This window comes from Vavraia culicis, assembly GCF_000192795.1.
Source record: "Vavraia culicis subsp. floridensis unplaced genomic scaffold supercont1.20, whole genome shotgun sequence".
Lineage (NCBI taxonomy): Eukaryota > Fungi > Microsporidia > Pleistophoridae > Vavraia > Vavraia culicis.
Genome location: NW_007360623.1, coordinates 62,800 through 76,167, shown reverse-complemented (window position 1 = coordinate 76,167; position 13,368 = coordinate 62,800). Strand labels below are relative to the sequence as shown.

The 13,368-nt window shown below is 39.9% G+C and overlaps 5 protein-coding genes across 5 annotated transcripts; 1 reads left to right on the top strand and 4 right to left on the bottom strand.

The window, feature by feature from the left end:
• Nucleotides 1–525: 525 nt before the first annotated feature.
• On the bottom strand, nucleotides 526–3,384 carry VCUG_01359 (uncharacterized protein; the record flags this gene model as incomplete). The annotated part of the gene is made up of 1 exon (XM_008076186.1): nucleotides 526–3,384. One exon carries the CDS (start codon nucleotides 3,382–3,384, stop codon nucleotides 547–549), a length of 2,838 nt encoding a protein of 945 aa, XP_008074377.1. The 3' UTR covers nucleotides 526–546.
• Nucleotides 3,385–5,489: 2,105 nt separating this feature from the next.
• Nucleotides 5,490–5,932, top strand: VCUG_01358 (uncharacterized protein; the record flags this gene model as incomplete). Its single annotated transcript, XM_008076185.1, has 1 exon — nucleotides 5,490–5,932. The coding sequence occupies one exon, from the start codon at nucleotides 5,490–5,492 to the stop codon at nucleotides 5,904–5,906; it is 417 nt and encodes a 138-aa protein (XP_008074376.1). The 3' UTR covers nucleotides 5,907–5,932.
• Nucleotides 5,933–6,709: 777 nt separating this feature from the next.
• Nucleotides 6,710–8,948, bottom strand: VCUG_01357 (uncharacterized protein). Its single transcript, XM_008076184.1, has one exon. The coding sequence runs from the start codon at nucleotides 8,449–8,451 to the stop codon at nucleotides 7,003–7,005; it is 1,449 nt and encodes a 482-aa protein (XP_008074375.1). The 5' UTR covers nucleotides 8,452–8,948; the 3' UTR covers nucleotides 6,710–7,002.
• A 565-nt stretch (nucleotides 8,949–9,513) lies between these two features.
• On the bottom strand, nucleotides 9,514–10,335 carry VCUG_01356 (TatD family hydrolase; the record flags this gene model as incomplete). The annotated part of the gene is made up of 1 exon (XM_008076183.1): nucleotides 9,514–10,335. The coding sequence occupies one exon, from the start codon at nucleotides 10,333–10,335 to the stop codon at nucleotides 9,514–9,516; it is 822 nt and encodes a 273-aa protein (XP_008074374.1).
• A 561-nt stretch (nucleotides 10,336–10,896) lies between these two features.
• VCUG_01355 (uncharacterized protein) lies at nucleotides 10,897–13,167 on the bottom strand (the record flags this gene model as incomplete). Its single annotated transcript, XM_008076182.1, has 1 exon — nucleotides 10,897–13,167. The coding sequence occupies one exon, from the start codon at nucleotides 13,165–13,167 to the stop codon at nucleotides 10,897–10,899; it is 2,271 nt and encodes a 756-aa protein (XP_008074373.1).
• Nucleotides 13,168–13,368: the final 201 nt, after the last annotated feature.

Below are 13,368 nucleotides of genomic sequence, written 5' to 3'. Positions count from 1 at the left end.
ACTGTACGAAGAGACAGATAAACATGTGCTTGGTAACGAACATGACAAGAAGTGGTTCTGTGAGAACCAAAACCAGAATACTTGTTTGTTCGATGTATTTGGTCTGAACCAGCTCATAATTGTGATTAAAGCGAATATACGCCAAGATTTAAATAAAGATGGTGTTAGGCCTGTCTTTTACGCTGCTTTACTGATGAAGATTGGTTAGAAGACGGCGATTTATGAAATTAAGCACTGAGATAGAATTAGCGTGAAATAAATGGAGAAAAGCTGGTGAACGCATGGTGCAGCAACCGGAACAGCTGTGGTAACTAACAGACAGGCTCAAAAGATGTACGTGACAGAGGATCAAGGATTGCACCATGGACATGAAATAACAGCGAGCTGGTATTCAGACCAATTCACTTTGGTACATTCCTTGAGTTGATACCGTAATTTGAACTTAACAATGATATTTTAAAAAACTGCGACATAACAGAATTTACTTTGGTTGCCTGTTCCGATCTGCGCTTTGAACAGATCCTTTCACGCTTTGGATAAACTCAATCAAGTATCAATTCCGTGGCCAGGTCGTCCGTCATAGCGGTTCAGAACGGCATAAGTTGAAGGATCTACTTCACAATAATCATCAACAGATGATAGAATGAGGCATTTGAGGTTATCTTGATCAATAAAAACGAATATTTGCTGTAGGAAAATGGCTATGTTGGCGTCTAAAACACCGATATCGTGATTGAAGATGCTTTTCTCGGTTACATGGACGTACAGCTCACGTAGCTCTGTTCTTTTACTGCTAGCCACGGGAACACTAGCACTTTGGCAGACGTACGATATTGCCAGTACCTCCACAGTCTTGGGCAACAACCCGAAATTCGATGTATTGGTGAAGAACTCGCCACCGATTGTAAGAATTTTCAAGTGCGGATAGTGCTTCAGAGCAAGCAGGCACAGTTGGTAGTTGTCCTCACTGGTCTGTGAATCGTAAATGTTCAGCGATTGTATACTGGGAGGCAAACACATAAGCGATTCGCTTGTCAGGTACTCTATAGAGGCCTTGAAAACCTTTAAGCTGCCCATTTCTCGTAAATATTTGCAGTTATTGTCACTCATCATGATATGTTCGTATTCTAGCACTTCGACTCCCGACATCACATTTTCGTAAAAAATGCCTTCTAAGACGTGATCAGCTGTCATCCTAAGGTTTACAGCATCGAATTGATATTGACAAGCAGCGGTGCTCAATGACTCGTTCCTATAATTCGTTGAACGAGATCTGAAAATAGAAGCTGCTGTCAGGTACCTTCTCAGGATGTTTAGTTCCAGGCTCATACGCTGAGCGGGTGTAGTAAGCCGTCCAATTTTCAGATATCGTATCCGTTTAAACTGTTTAAAGAGGCACGGTAGCTCAGTCTTATCGGACGGAACTTCGAACACGGATAAGCGAGTCGTATTGATAGGACCATTCATGTTCAGCCTATGAAATGGTTCATTTGTAAATGTTATCTCGATACTTTTCAAAATATCGGTTTCAGAAAGATCTAAATCTCCTGAACAGCACTTCACCAGCAACTTCTTGCACTTTTTGTTCACCGTAAAGCAAAAACCTTTGCTGATGTTGGTATCGTTCAAAATAACGGTATCGTATGCATCGGCCAACTTGATGTTGCTCGTGATGTTTCGGCAAACTAGCGATAATGTTTTAGATCCATGCTCATTCACAGAGATTTCCATAATTGAACGAAACTGAAGATTCAACACACCTTTAAATTCACCCATCAAGCTAAAACATCCAGATGATCTTCTTATATCGATGCGTCTATGATGGCTTGTAATTTTTAACGTGACCGTCTCGCTGAAGTTAACGTTGCAGAAGAGCAGTTCTTCTATTTGTTCGCCGATAGCAACGTTCCCATCAATACGTGCGTGCTCGAGTGAGAAAAGACTGGAATGATGCGCGTTCCCTTTCTGGAAGGCTAATACAGAATTTGTTTTGTTCAGGCTAACTATGCCAAGACCTGCCGTGCCAGACAAATCTAGCCGTCCTTTAGTGTTGTCCATCACCAATTGTTCGTATCCTTTCTCAAAGGTAACAGTGCACCCGCTCCCAATGGTGCAGTTGTGGAATGTAATATTTTTAAAACGTTTTTTGAACACGAAATCGTAGTCTAAGGTCATGTGCTTGCACAGAACACTTGTAATATTCCCTGGAATGCTGCAAAGATGCGCATCCAAATATTCTGAAAAACATATTTTCGCGTTATAAATTGACTGTGGTTCTGAATTGATAAAGTCTACCGCAAAGAAAGCGTAATCGATATTTTCGAGGGGATGAAGACTGTCAAGAGCTTCAGCATCATCTGATGGTACCAAAATAAACACTTTGAAAGTAACGCATTCAACGTGCTGCTGTGTCCATAAGTTATGGGGAGTGAGCAAAGACGGCTCAAACTTCCAATTTTTTGCACCTAAAATGAAATCAAAAATGTTTGCAAACGGTAAGAATTTGTGTATGATCACAGTTAACTTGGAATTATAGCCATTGTACATGAACTTGCCGTACAGAGCATCGAAATCATCTCCAGACTTGATAGCACCGATCTCGAGACACTCGAACAGAAAACCGAGCTTGAACTCGTTTAATGGAATCTTCTTTTTGGTTACAGATCGACTTTTTTTCTTACCATAGACTTGTATCCTCTGCATAGTACCCTCTGTCAGGAACAGCACGATTGTGGCGTTAACAGCTTCACGAAACTTTATAAGAGCACCGCCATAATCGTGACAGCGTTTAAGTGCGCAAGCTTGTTTTGAATGTCTCAAAGACAGGTACTCTCTACCGTAGTCCGACAGCAGATAAAATATTTGTGGATCATCTTGCAAGTTCATGCACACACTATACGTAAGTAGAGTGTTATCATCCACGTGCACAAATATGTATTTGAATATGTGATGGATTTCATCCTGCGAGAAGAATGTGCTTATATTTCTCTTTAAGCTCATCATTTTCGTGAACAGAGTCTTCGAAAATTCAACAGTAACGACTTTGAACGTTTTATTTCCATCAGTTTCTGCCTGTATAACTTCATAATAGCTTGACCACCGCTTTTTTTTCGCCTTGGGTGTAGCTGGCATCGCTATGTGTGTGCTTGTATCCTTGGTCGCTTCTACGACCCGTTCAGCCTGCTGTCCAGAGCTATGGGTATGCACAGTGTAGTATGAACATTTTGTTGTACCATTCACCAGAGAGGTTATAAATCTCGACATATTCGTGGTTCCCAAATCATATAGTATCATATATTCATCAGAACTATTGTTAGCAGTTGACCTAAATAGAAAGATATATACAAGAATTTTGGTTACGTAATCGTGCAAATTCATCGACATCAATTCTTCTAGTAGCCCTCTTAGAGAATGAGTAATTTTGGGAATGTACTTTTCGGTAATATTAATTATATTTGCGGTGCAGAATTATCATTCTTGGAAAGGACACCAGGCACTTTACCATCGTATATTTTGTTCCTTGCCAGTCCAAGATATCAAGAACAAAATGTAATAGCAAACGTAATTATTTTGATTTACATTTTTGGCTTATTAATTCGAGCCAGGGCTGTTCGTTCCTTGGCTAGGATTGCTGCGATTCGGTCATTGTGAGAGCAATATCTGATTCAAATTATAGCAATTTAGCCAAAATTGTCAGCTTATGTTTCCATGCTGTGTCTTCTGTCTATTCTACCATTCGGTAAAACATTGAAGTTCCATCAAACACTACCAGTAATATCCTTGAAAGCACACAAAACGTTGAAAATAAGCATCAACATTACTATCGGGTGCATTCTGTGATCAGCCTAACCATCTAATAAGGGCAATTGACAATTTGGAATAACCTCTCCTGCAGAACTTAAGCATAGGTACAAATACATTTTCTAGCCGTTGTCGTGATCAATTATTCGTAAAATAGCAAGTGTTGGCTTTCATTTTCATTCTTCTTTCGACCGATATAGGCACAAATACCCTTTCGAAACTCATCAGTCTTGGGCCCTGTATCACATCCGTGAAGCCTCCGGTTGCAGCTTGTTCTATTTTATCCTCAGGTGCCAAGACGAGTTGGCAATTCTATATCTTTTAAGAGTTAGATCATATTCTCTCATACGAGTAGGGGTGTGCACACCTTTCATGTACATCACTACTCCTCATCCTTACCAAAAAGTTAACATTACACACAGTTTCTTTATTTTGACAATTTGAGGATCTCTTGAACAGCGTCACATGTTCCTTTAGAAGAATTAGAACTCCGATGCTCGAAATAGAGAGGTCAGTCTCTCCGCTTGGTTGCCGAGCTCATTTTTTTATTCTTGCCAAAAACAGCCAAAAGGGAGTAAAATATTGTTTTACACGCAATATTAAAGTATCTAGAAATGTAGAACGATGGGATTGTATCTCCTACGGGAAGCTGCGAGATAATATGCCCTATAAAATTGAGAAACGATGTTTTTGCTGAATTAGTCTTGAAACTGTGGTGATATCTCTCGATAAAGGTTAGAATGTCGTTATGCGTTCATACATTGTAGCGACTTCGCCGGGGCTAGCCAACACTTTCATTGGTCAGTAACACTTTTCAGAAGATCATTCTCAATGAATGATTTGTTTGCTCTCAAGTCTGTGTTCTTCTTCAAACTGTTCGGTCTTCCGATTGTATCGTGCACCGGATGCGATTTTGTATTATGCGAGTTATACCACATTTTCTTTGCTATGGCAGCACATACACTCGTTGTTTAATTCCTTAGTTATTTACAATCCTTTATAAGTGAAGAACCATGAGAATAGTAGAATTATCCGGAAAATTAAATTTATTTTAGCATTACCTTACCATTTTGAGAAATAACCTGCGGTATTGTCCTTCTTATTACATTGCTGCTTGATATTACATTGAATGGCGCCACAGCTCTAACTTAGCTGTTATCAGCATGTATATGTTTATTTCGGTTCGTGGTGCAAATAAATGCTATATCAGTGTTGCTGCCAACTCACACTTGCTCGTTAAGATTTACACAGCTATCCCTCTATTGCAGCCATGTTTTGCTAAACAGAAACTAAATAATTACTCTACCACACATATAAACAGCATTCTAAAAAATATAACAGATCATGGCTCAATGTCGTTTTCTTTAAAATATTTTTCTGCGCATCGCAAGCCAAATTAACAGCATTTTAGTTAATTTATGAACGAAATGCATCCCAAATTTGGTGCAACAAAGCAGGCATTGCTCGAACTTGTGTCTGCAAATATGAATATACAGGTATATAACACATATGAACGTATCTATTTGTCCATCGTTAAAAGTACGTTATATCTAGCAAAGAATGCTATCATACCTTTTTAATTTATTTTCATGGCGTAACATCGGTAAAATATGCCACAGTTCCATCAATCTGTTGTCTTACACAGACTTTGCATCCAAAGTTTCTTTTGAGTAAATAATTTTACCCCTATGTCGGATGACAACATTTACCAGGTCGAAAAGATTGTGGACAGCCGTATATACAAGGGTAAAAAGCAATATTTAATAAAATGGGAAGGATTCCCATCAAATGAAAATACTTGGGAGTATGCTAAGGATATATTTAGCAAGGAGCTTATTGATCAGTTCGAAGAAGAGAAGAAGCAAAAGAAAAAGAGTGCTGCTAAACCTAGGGCGGTGCCTGAGGTTACAAATGAATGGGCGCAGGAGGTAAGTAATATTGAAAATGTGTATATGGACGAGAAAAAAAATAGGTTGATGGTTGATATCCTCTTCAATTCAGGTAAGAGGATGTCGGTTGATGCGAAGACCGTGCATCAGAGGTGTCCTGTTGCCCTCTTAGAGTACTATGAAAAAAATATTTCGTTTACGGATGAAGTAGAATAAGATAATTAAATTACGATTTATTTCCAGTTTATGTCCGTGGTTGGGTGCACAATCATGAACAGCTCTTGGCGAGTGTGTTGAATGCTGTTGCGTAGTGCTAATCAACAACACCAATTACTTACATCAGCGCGACAAGAACATTATCCTAAGCTTGAACGCTAATTTAATCAAGAGCCTGTTCCTCGGTCATTGTATGAGTTAAAACAAGAGCTTCTTGTAGAAGCGCTTTTTATTATAATAACCATGAAATGGGCCGTTCTAACGCAGTTGTTAGAAAATATGCTCTACCCTTGTTTTTAACCCGCGTGTAACCATGAAGTTGCGATAAACATGCTGCTGGCTTATTGTTAAGTATGTTTTGATAGTTGTCAGCCTGTGGTGGTAGGAAATGCAGAAGAGAATTTGCAGGGCATGCTCCCAACTTGGCGAAGAAACAGGGAAACTTTAAAATTAGACCCGCATGATTGAATGACCTAGCCGCAACTCAGCGGTGGCCCAAAATACAATTTTTATGTGAGAGTGTGGATACGTATGGCAAATAAGGGTGAGCACAGGCTATAACCTGAGTAAATGGAAACAAATAACAAGCCGGTACGCTCCATTCATGGCTTGGGCCGTGTGTATGGATAGTTCTCCGGTGAAAAACGCAACAAGGTCACATAATTGACTATATCGGGCGAAGGCATGGTTATGCATGGGCGAGGGCGTATAAATACGCAGGAAAAGGATATAAACGAGATAGAGCATAGAATTGGCAGTAATTATTTAACGGAAAGAAATAACGACTTACCAGCAGCAGATATGTTTGTTGCTAAGAGTTAGTGCTCGTTGCACTACCTTTCTTGCACAGCACAGCACACTACCATGTTTTCACCAAAGTACGTTTACTTGCCTCTTCATGCTGCAGCACACATCCTGCCAAAGCATGCCAAACATTAATTAATGGCAGCAAAACATCCAATGATACGTTAAAGACTGAACAAACATTACTTAGCAGGTAATTGAACGTAATTAACTTTTATATAAATGAAATTAGCACAGCTAATAATTTTGTATGATATTCCTATGTCCACGATAAAATGCCGTATTAACCGATTTATGTAATCTTATACGTAACGATCCCTGTATTACCGCCTCTGCTCATTCCCCTGCAAACAAACGATTCACCTTCATTTATTACCAGCATTCCATCTCTCTTCAACGTAAATTCCTTTTCTCCCCGTTTTATTGTAAATTTACCCTTTGTAACGTAAAATGAAAAGCTTTTGGTTGCCGAGTCATCCTCTATGTACGCGTTCTCCTGTAAGTTCAGAATGGCAGTTTCTAAATTACTTTCTATCACGAGAGGAACAAAGCCGTTCTTGGATTGTCTCGATGATATATTGCTCAGTACGTTGCTGTCCATGCTTTCATTTGACGAACTTCTTCTTTTGCGTTTACTCTCTCCTTCCATTTTTTTTGCATTTGTTCTGTTCTGCAATACCTTCCTTTTCACACTCTTCCTCATCGGCATGGCAGAAACACCATCTTTTATTTCTTCTCCTTGCATACGTGTTTTAGATTTTTCCTCAGGTGTCTTACGCGACTGCTCCTCCCCATCTACTACGATGCTTGTATCGATGCCAACTTGTTTAGTGCTCTCGTTCTGCTGCGTACTGGTACGGTCCTCCTCATAAGTAATGTCACATTCCTCACCATGCTCAATCCCATCCATGCTGTAATCATCCACACTGCCCTCTTCGTAAAGGTCTTCATCCTCGTACTGCGCACCGCTGTGCGCACCTTCCTCCTCTTTGACAGTCTCGTCGGCATTCACAGCATCATCCCCAGCACTACACATCATTTCAACTTTTTTCATCGTGTTGAAGTCAAAGAACGATTTCCTTTTTTTTCTTCCTTCCAACTCTCGCAAATTCGCACCCACATTTTGCACTAATTCAACATCAGCAACCAAAAAATCATCTTTTTCATGTTTCGCACGGTTGTTCACTTTCGCTGCCACCAAATCGTTTTCTGCAACATCAGCATTCTCTCCGTAATTGCCATCATCACTGATCATGCCATTGCTCTCTCCACCAACACTGAAACTGTCATCATCTAAGCTGCTAAAATTGATGAACTGCTGGACACCCTCAATCTCAACATCATTACCGTTTACACCACCTCCGTTCTTTTCTGCTACACTAGCATCATTCATCTCAGCCGTAAGTTCATTTTCTGCATCAGCGTTATCAATACCGACACGTTTACACGTGCTACCTCCATACTCCTCCATTACACCCTCTTCATCTTTCTTGCCCATCTCCCCCACTACACCCTCTTCATCCCTCCTGCCCATCTCTCCCACTACACCCTCTTCATCCCTCCTGCCCATCTCCTCCAAATTAACACTTTTCTCCAAAAAACTGAACTCCTCCAACTCATACACATCATTGTCCAACACTTTGGTCGCATTAGTCCAATACTTATCAATATCATCATCTAAATTTACATTCGCAAGCATTTTGCTTTTTCTTCTCTGTGCAGGCTTGTAGGTCAGTTTCATTCCTTTTGTCAGCGGGGGATGAAAAATACAACAGAAAAGGACAGCAGCTTGAAAGCAAGGATTGAGCAGGGGTAGCGTGAGGTACGTTTGCTATGATATTAGTGCTACGTGAGATAAATAAGTGATCTGTAGCAGGAGCGGTGGTGTGCAACTGGACAGCATTCAAATTTGGTATTTATCTGGGAAAGGGTGATATGGCAACATATTTGGTGGTAATCAAAGAGGTGTAGATGAGCGAATGCTAAATTTACGCTGAAAAGGGTGTTTGCACGCGTTGGGAGCACATGAAATGAACAGTGATGTAAAAAATATTGGCGATAGAACAATATGAAGCATTGAACAATCCAAAGCACCGATATAGTGAGAATGCAATGCTGTAAACACTAAGCAGTGCTGTTCTAAACCATCCTATCATCTACAGAAATTGTAAATTAATTATTAATGATGCGGCTGATATACCACTGCGGTATATGCCGTGGTTGAGTTGATTATCAACGAATAGATCGCTCAATAAAACACGTAAAATAAACATATTAGTGTTGAAGAGAGCATTCGTGCATCGATGTAATTTATTGGCTGCACAACGCATCTCAGCATTGTTTTGTTCAACGGAGGAACATTTCGTCTTCACACCAAATAATCCCAAATTTTGGTTGAAAACCAAGTTTACATAAAATGGTGTGCTTCTACCTTTTTAGTATTCCTGTTAAAATTGGTACCACCTCATGCCAGTACTAAACGAAGAGTCCTTCTTGAACAATCATTTTCATTTCTTATTCCGTTTCATAAAACGCATTGATTAGTGCTTTTATCGTTAAAACCTGTCTTTTCGCAGATTATTCTGGTGCTCTTCTACATCATATCTGCCCATACCACCATTACCGACTTACAAATTAGTTCACGCTACCAATTCATACCCTGTTCAACATCCTTGTCTGTCCAAATCGTAAGATCATCAACCGTTCGTAAAGTGTGCAAAACCTATTCTTCACGCTCAGCACACCAAATGATAGATCCTTGTTCTATGAAATCATCCTACGCCATACTAACACCCCCTTCCACCTAAAGCTCATCACCATGGCCATTGCTGGTATGTTTCATGTAGGCACTCCATTCCTGCATTCCTTTCCGTGCTCTGTCTCCGTAAACACGTACAAAATTGTCCTCAACTATTCTTTCCATCTCATCACATCCTATCCCATAAATATCACTCACCAATTCATAAATAATTTTTACATCACCTGCCCTGTACTTCTTAACCTTAGGTACCTTCTCGTTCCAATAGTAGTAGCTCTTTCGCACACAGCAAAACGGAGCATCGGTCTCCAATAGCAATCTGTTTAGCGGCAAAACATCAAAAATATCTGTTTTGGTCTTCAAAGAACAACCGTTTATACCAATGTACAGGTTATGGTCTAAAAGTTGTACTATTTCATCCTTTGTGCCCGTAAAGGAGTGCACAACACCGTTTATCGCACTTTTACGTTCCTTTACGATTTCAAGAAAATCGTTATGAGCATTTCTTGAATGAAAGAAATAGTTGGTGTGTGTTGCTGCCAACATTTTCCTAAAAACTGCCTGCTGTTCATGTTTAGACGCATACATCAGCCGATCATAATCCAATCCACACTCCCCCAGTGCCAGAATTGAACTGTCATCAATAATCAGTTCAGATACATCACCGTAACGCCCGCTTTCAGTTGGGTGTATACCCGAATAGCACATAGTATGGTATTTTTTTGCAAGCCGTAAACATTCTCTTGAGGTATCCACGTTTGTACCTACGAAAATAGGCATGGTATTGTTGTGCATGCAGTGCTGTATTATGCTATCGTACTCGTTCTCCTTGTAATGTGTGATGTTGAAGGCGATATCGATGAGCATCAATGGGCAGACCTAAAAAATAATTTTTTAGTCATAATCAGTAGAAAATGCACCGATTCAGCAGAGCAATCAAAAGCACGGTATTGCAACGAACATGTCTACATCGTGACTTAGCAAGACGTAGGGGAAGGCATAGGATAGGAAGTGGTAATGAAGGATAAAATGCGAAGTTTAACCTAACATGAACCAAAATATGAGGTAAAACATAGTGTGGAGAGCGAAGATGTAAAGTAAAATGTAAAATACTTTGCAGCTAAAACGACATAAAGCAGACCAACCAAAATTGATAATGCACTTCCGCCTGACAATTCGTACAAAGGAAGCACGAACTTATCACCCATTCAACCACAATACGCCATTCTGACCTGCATATCCGCTTAATACACCCTGATCGGTGCACTGTAAATCAGTCCTTTAGTGTAAACGATCCCTGGCTCAAGCTGAACTGTCCGGTAGGTACTGGGCGGAACGTGTAGTACTGGTATCCAAACATATCTTCGAAATAAAGCGTTACGGACATGAGCTGCATCTCCCTTTCACTGCTACACGTATGATCCGTTCTCAAACCTTTGCCATTATGTCATCAACATAATCACACATTTTCTTGGTCTTTACCACGTTCTTGATGAACGAATAGTCAGTAATTACTTTTTGGTACCTCCCTCCGCACATGCACTCCATTGCTAATCTTTTCTCACAATAATTTTTACAACTACCGCACACATATTCATTGGTTCGCACCCTTTCATAGATGTAACTGATTAACGCATTTTCTACGCTTTCAATACCAAACTTGTTAAAGCATCTTCTACATTTGTTTATTTTATCATTTACTACCAAAATATTTTCATTTTTACACGATATGCATATTACACTCGTACGTATTGTTTGATTTTGCTCTATTTTAAACTCATTGAGACCTAACAACTTGTAAATATTGCTTCTTATTTCATTTATTCTCTGATATTTGAGCGCATATACTTCTAAGACCTTGAGTACATCAACGTTCTTCTTTGTCAGGCCGTAAAAGTAGGAGTTGCCAATCACATCGCCCCTGAATGCCATTTCTAGGAAACTGAGGGGTATTTTGTGTTGCGTATTACACCCGATCCTTTCTCTGGGCGCACCATCACCCTGTTTTAAATAAAAGTAGTTATCGTGATCAAGGTAAATCAGCCTTTCAAATCTCCTCAGCATCCTCCAATTCTCTTTTATCACGCCTTTCAGTTCGTTCTCGTTCTTGACATGAACAAATATCATATTTTTACTGCTTGCAAGTACCGAGTTATGTTTATTAAGCATGTTAATACATTCTCTTATGTAATCGTTGCCTAGCTGCCGTACTAAGTTCTTCAATTTTTTGGAAATCAGGTCTGTCCTTACAAGCCAGTGGGGCAGCTCGCTGAAAAGCTCTTTGCTATTCGAAACATACTTCAGAAATTTCTTAAGAACAGTCATTTCTATAAAATTAGGCTCTTCTGTTTTTATTTCCTCGCTATTTTCCTTTTCGGTTACATCATCCAGTTCATTGGCCTTTCCGTCCGTGCTCATAATCTCTTCAACCGCTGCATTGGAATAGTTCTCTTTCCGTTCTAAGTCATAGCTTGTGCAAATATCATCGTATTTTTTGCCCGTTTTTTCTCCACAAACACCCGCATTATTTTCCAACATCGTATCACACCAGCTACTACAAAGGACCGATTGTTTTAGTTCACTGCTCAGCTCAAATGAACTATTATTGTGAGCAATTTCTTCTTTGCCAGTGATAATACTGCCCGTTACATTAGCCGCCACGTTTCCACGGTCATCAGGATGCTCGCTCTTCATCATTTCATATTCATAAGCATTCTTACCTTCGTAGTAGGTGCCCGGTTTATCTACACTATCGTTTCCTACGGTACTCTTGGCAACAAAGCCCTGCAAACGTGCACTAACACCCCTTCCATAACGTTTCACCCCAATCATCATCGCACCTACGATTTCTATTTCCACCACATTCTCGTACCATCCGCTTGTTAGCGTCTCCTCAGTGCCATACCACTCGAAATCAATGCCCTCATTCTTTACCATTCTATTTGCACGCATCATTCCCTTGTAGATATTGTTCAGAGCACTGTCTACACTGTAATTTAACAATGGTATCTTAGCAAACGCACAAATACGTAACCGTGCTTGGACCTGCTCGTTGAGCATCACCAAGGTGTTGTGAGCATTTGATAGGATGTTGCTCGGCACGTCATGTACAGCATCCTCAAGGAATGAAAATGCCGTTTTGTGTGCATCGTACGCCATCACATGCTTGGTGGGCAGCAACACAACCAGTGTATTTTTCCGGTCCACAAAATTTTTGCTCTTCCGATCATTCATGCACATTACGAACAGTGTTTCTTTTATCCTTTTGTCATTCATGCATATATAAAAGGAATTGTTACGCATAAATGCATAAAATGTGCGTTTGTTGTGTATAAACGAGACAAGAGGAGTGTAATTGCATGGACTAACAACATAGTTCAGTGCGCACGGCTTCTCGTAGTACTGCGTGATCGAAAGGTGATTGGCGTATTTTTTAGGTATTTTGTTGAAGTTTCTTGGCACATTCTCGTTCGACAAAAAGAATGTAAAACAGGTTTTGTCTGCAAAATCGCTCTTCTGCACGATAAGAACATGATCGTCATCTCGGTGCTCACCGATTGCCAGTTTATCACCGCATTGGAAATATACAATGCTTTTCCTATGCTCTTTCTTGTAGTAAATGCATACTTTGCGGTTTGTTTTCGTCTTTAGTTTGTTAAGCCATTCGTCTTTTAGGCCCTGTACGATTGAAAAGCTCATGGGTTAAGTATGAGCAAAAAACATATGCACACGCGAGATGAAAGGAGCTTGAGGTGTTAAGAAGTAAAATAAAACAGGATATAGGGAAAAATGCAGTGTTGGACAGTAGAAAGACTGTATGAAAGTAAAATACAAGGTCTGACAAAAAAGCATGAACGAGATGTTGAGCCGTGGAAATGATTTCCAGAAATACAACACTAA

Excerpts from the sequence above, each read along its gene's own strand:
- VCUG_01357 (XM_008076184.1), bottom strand. The coding sequence starts at position 8,451 with ATGAAACTGACCTACAAGCCTGCACAGAGAAGAAAAAGCAAAATGCTT.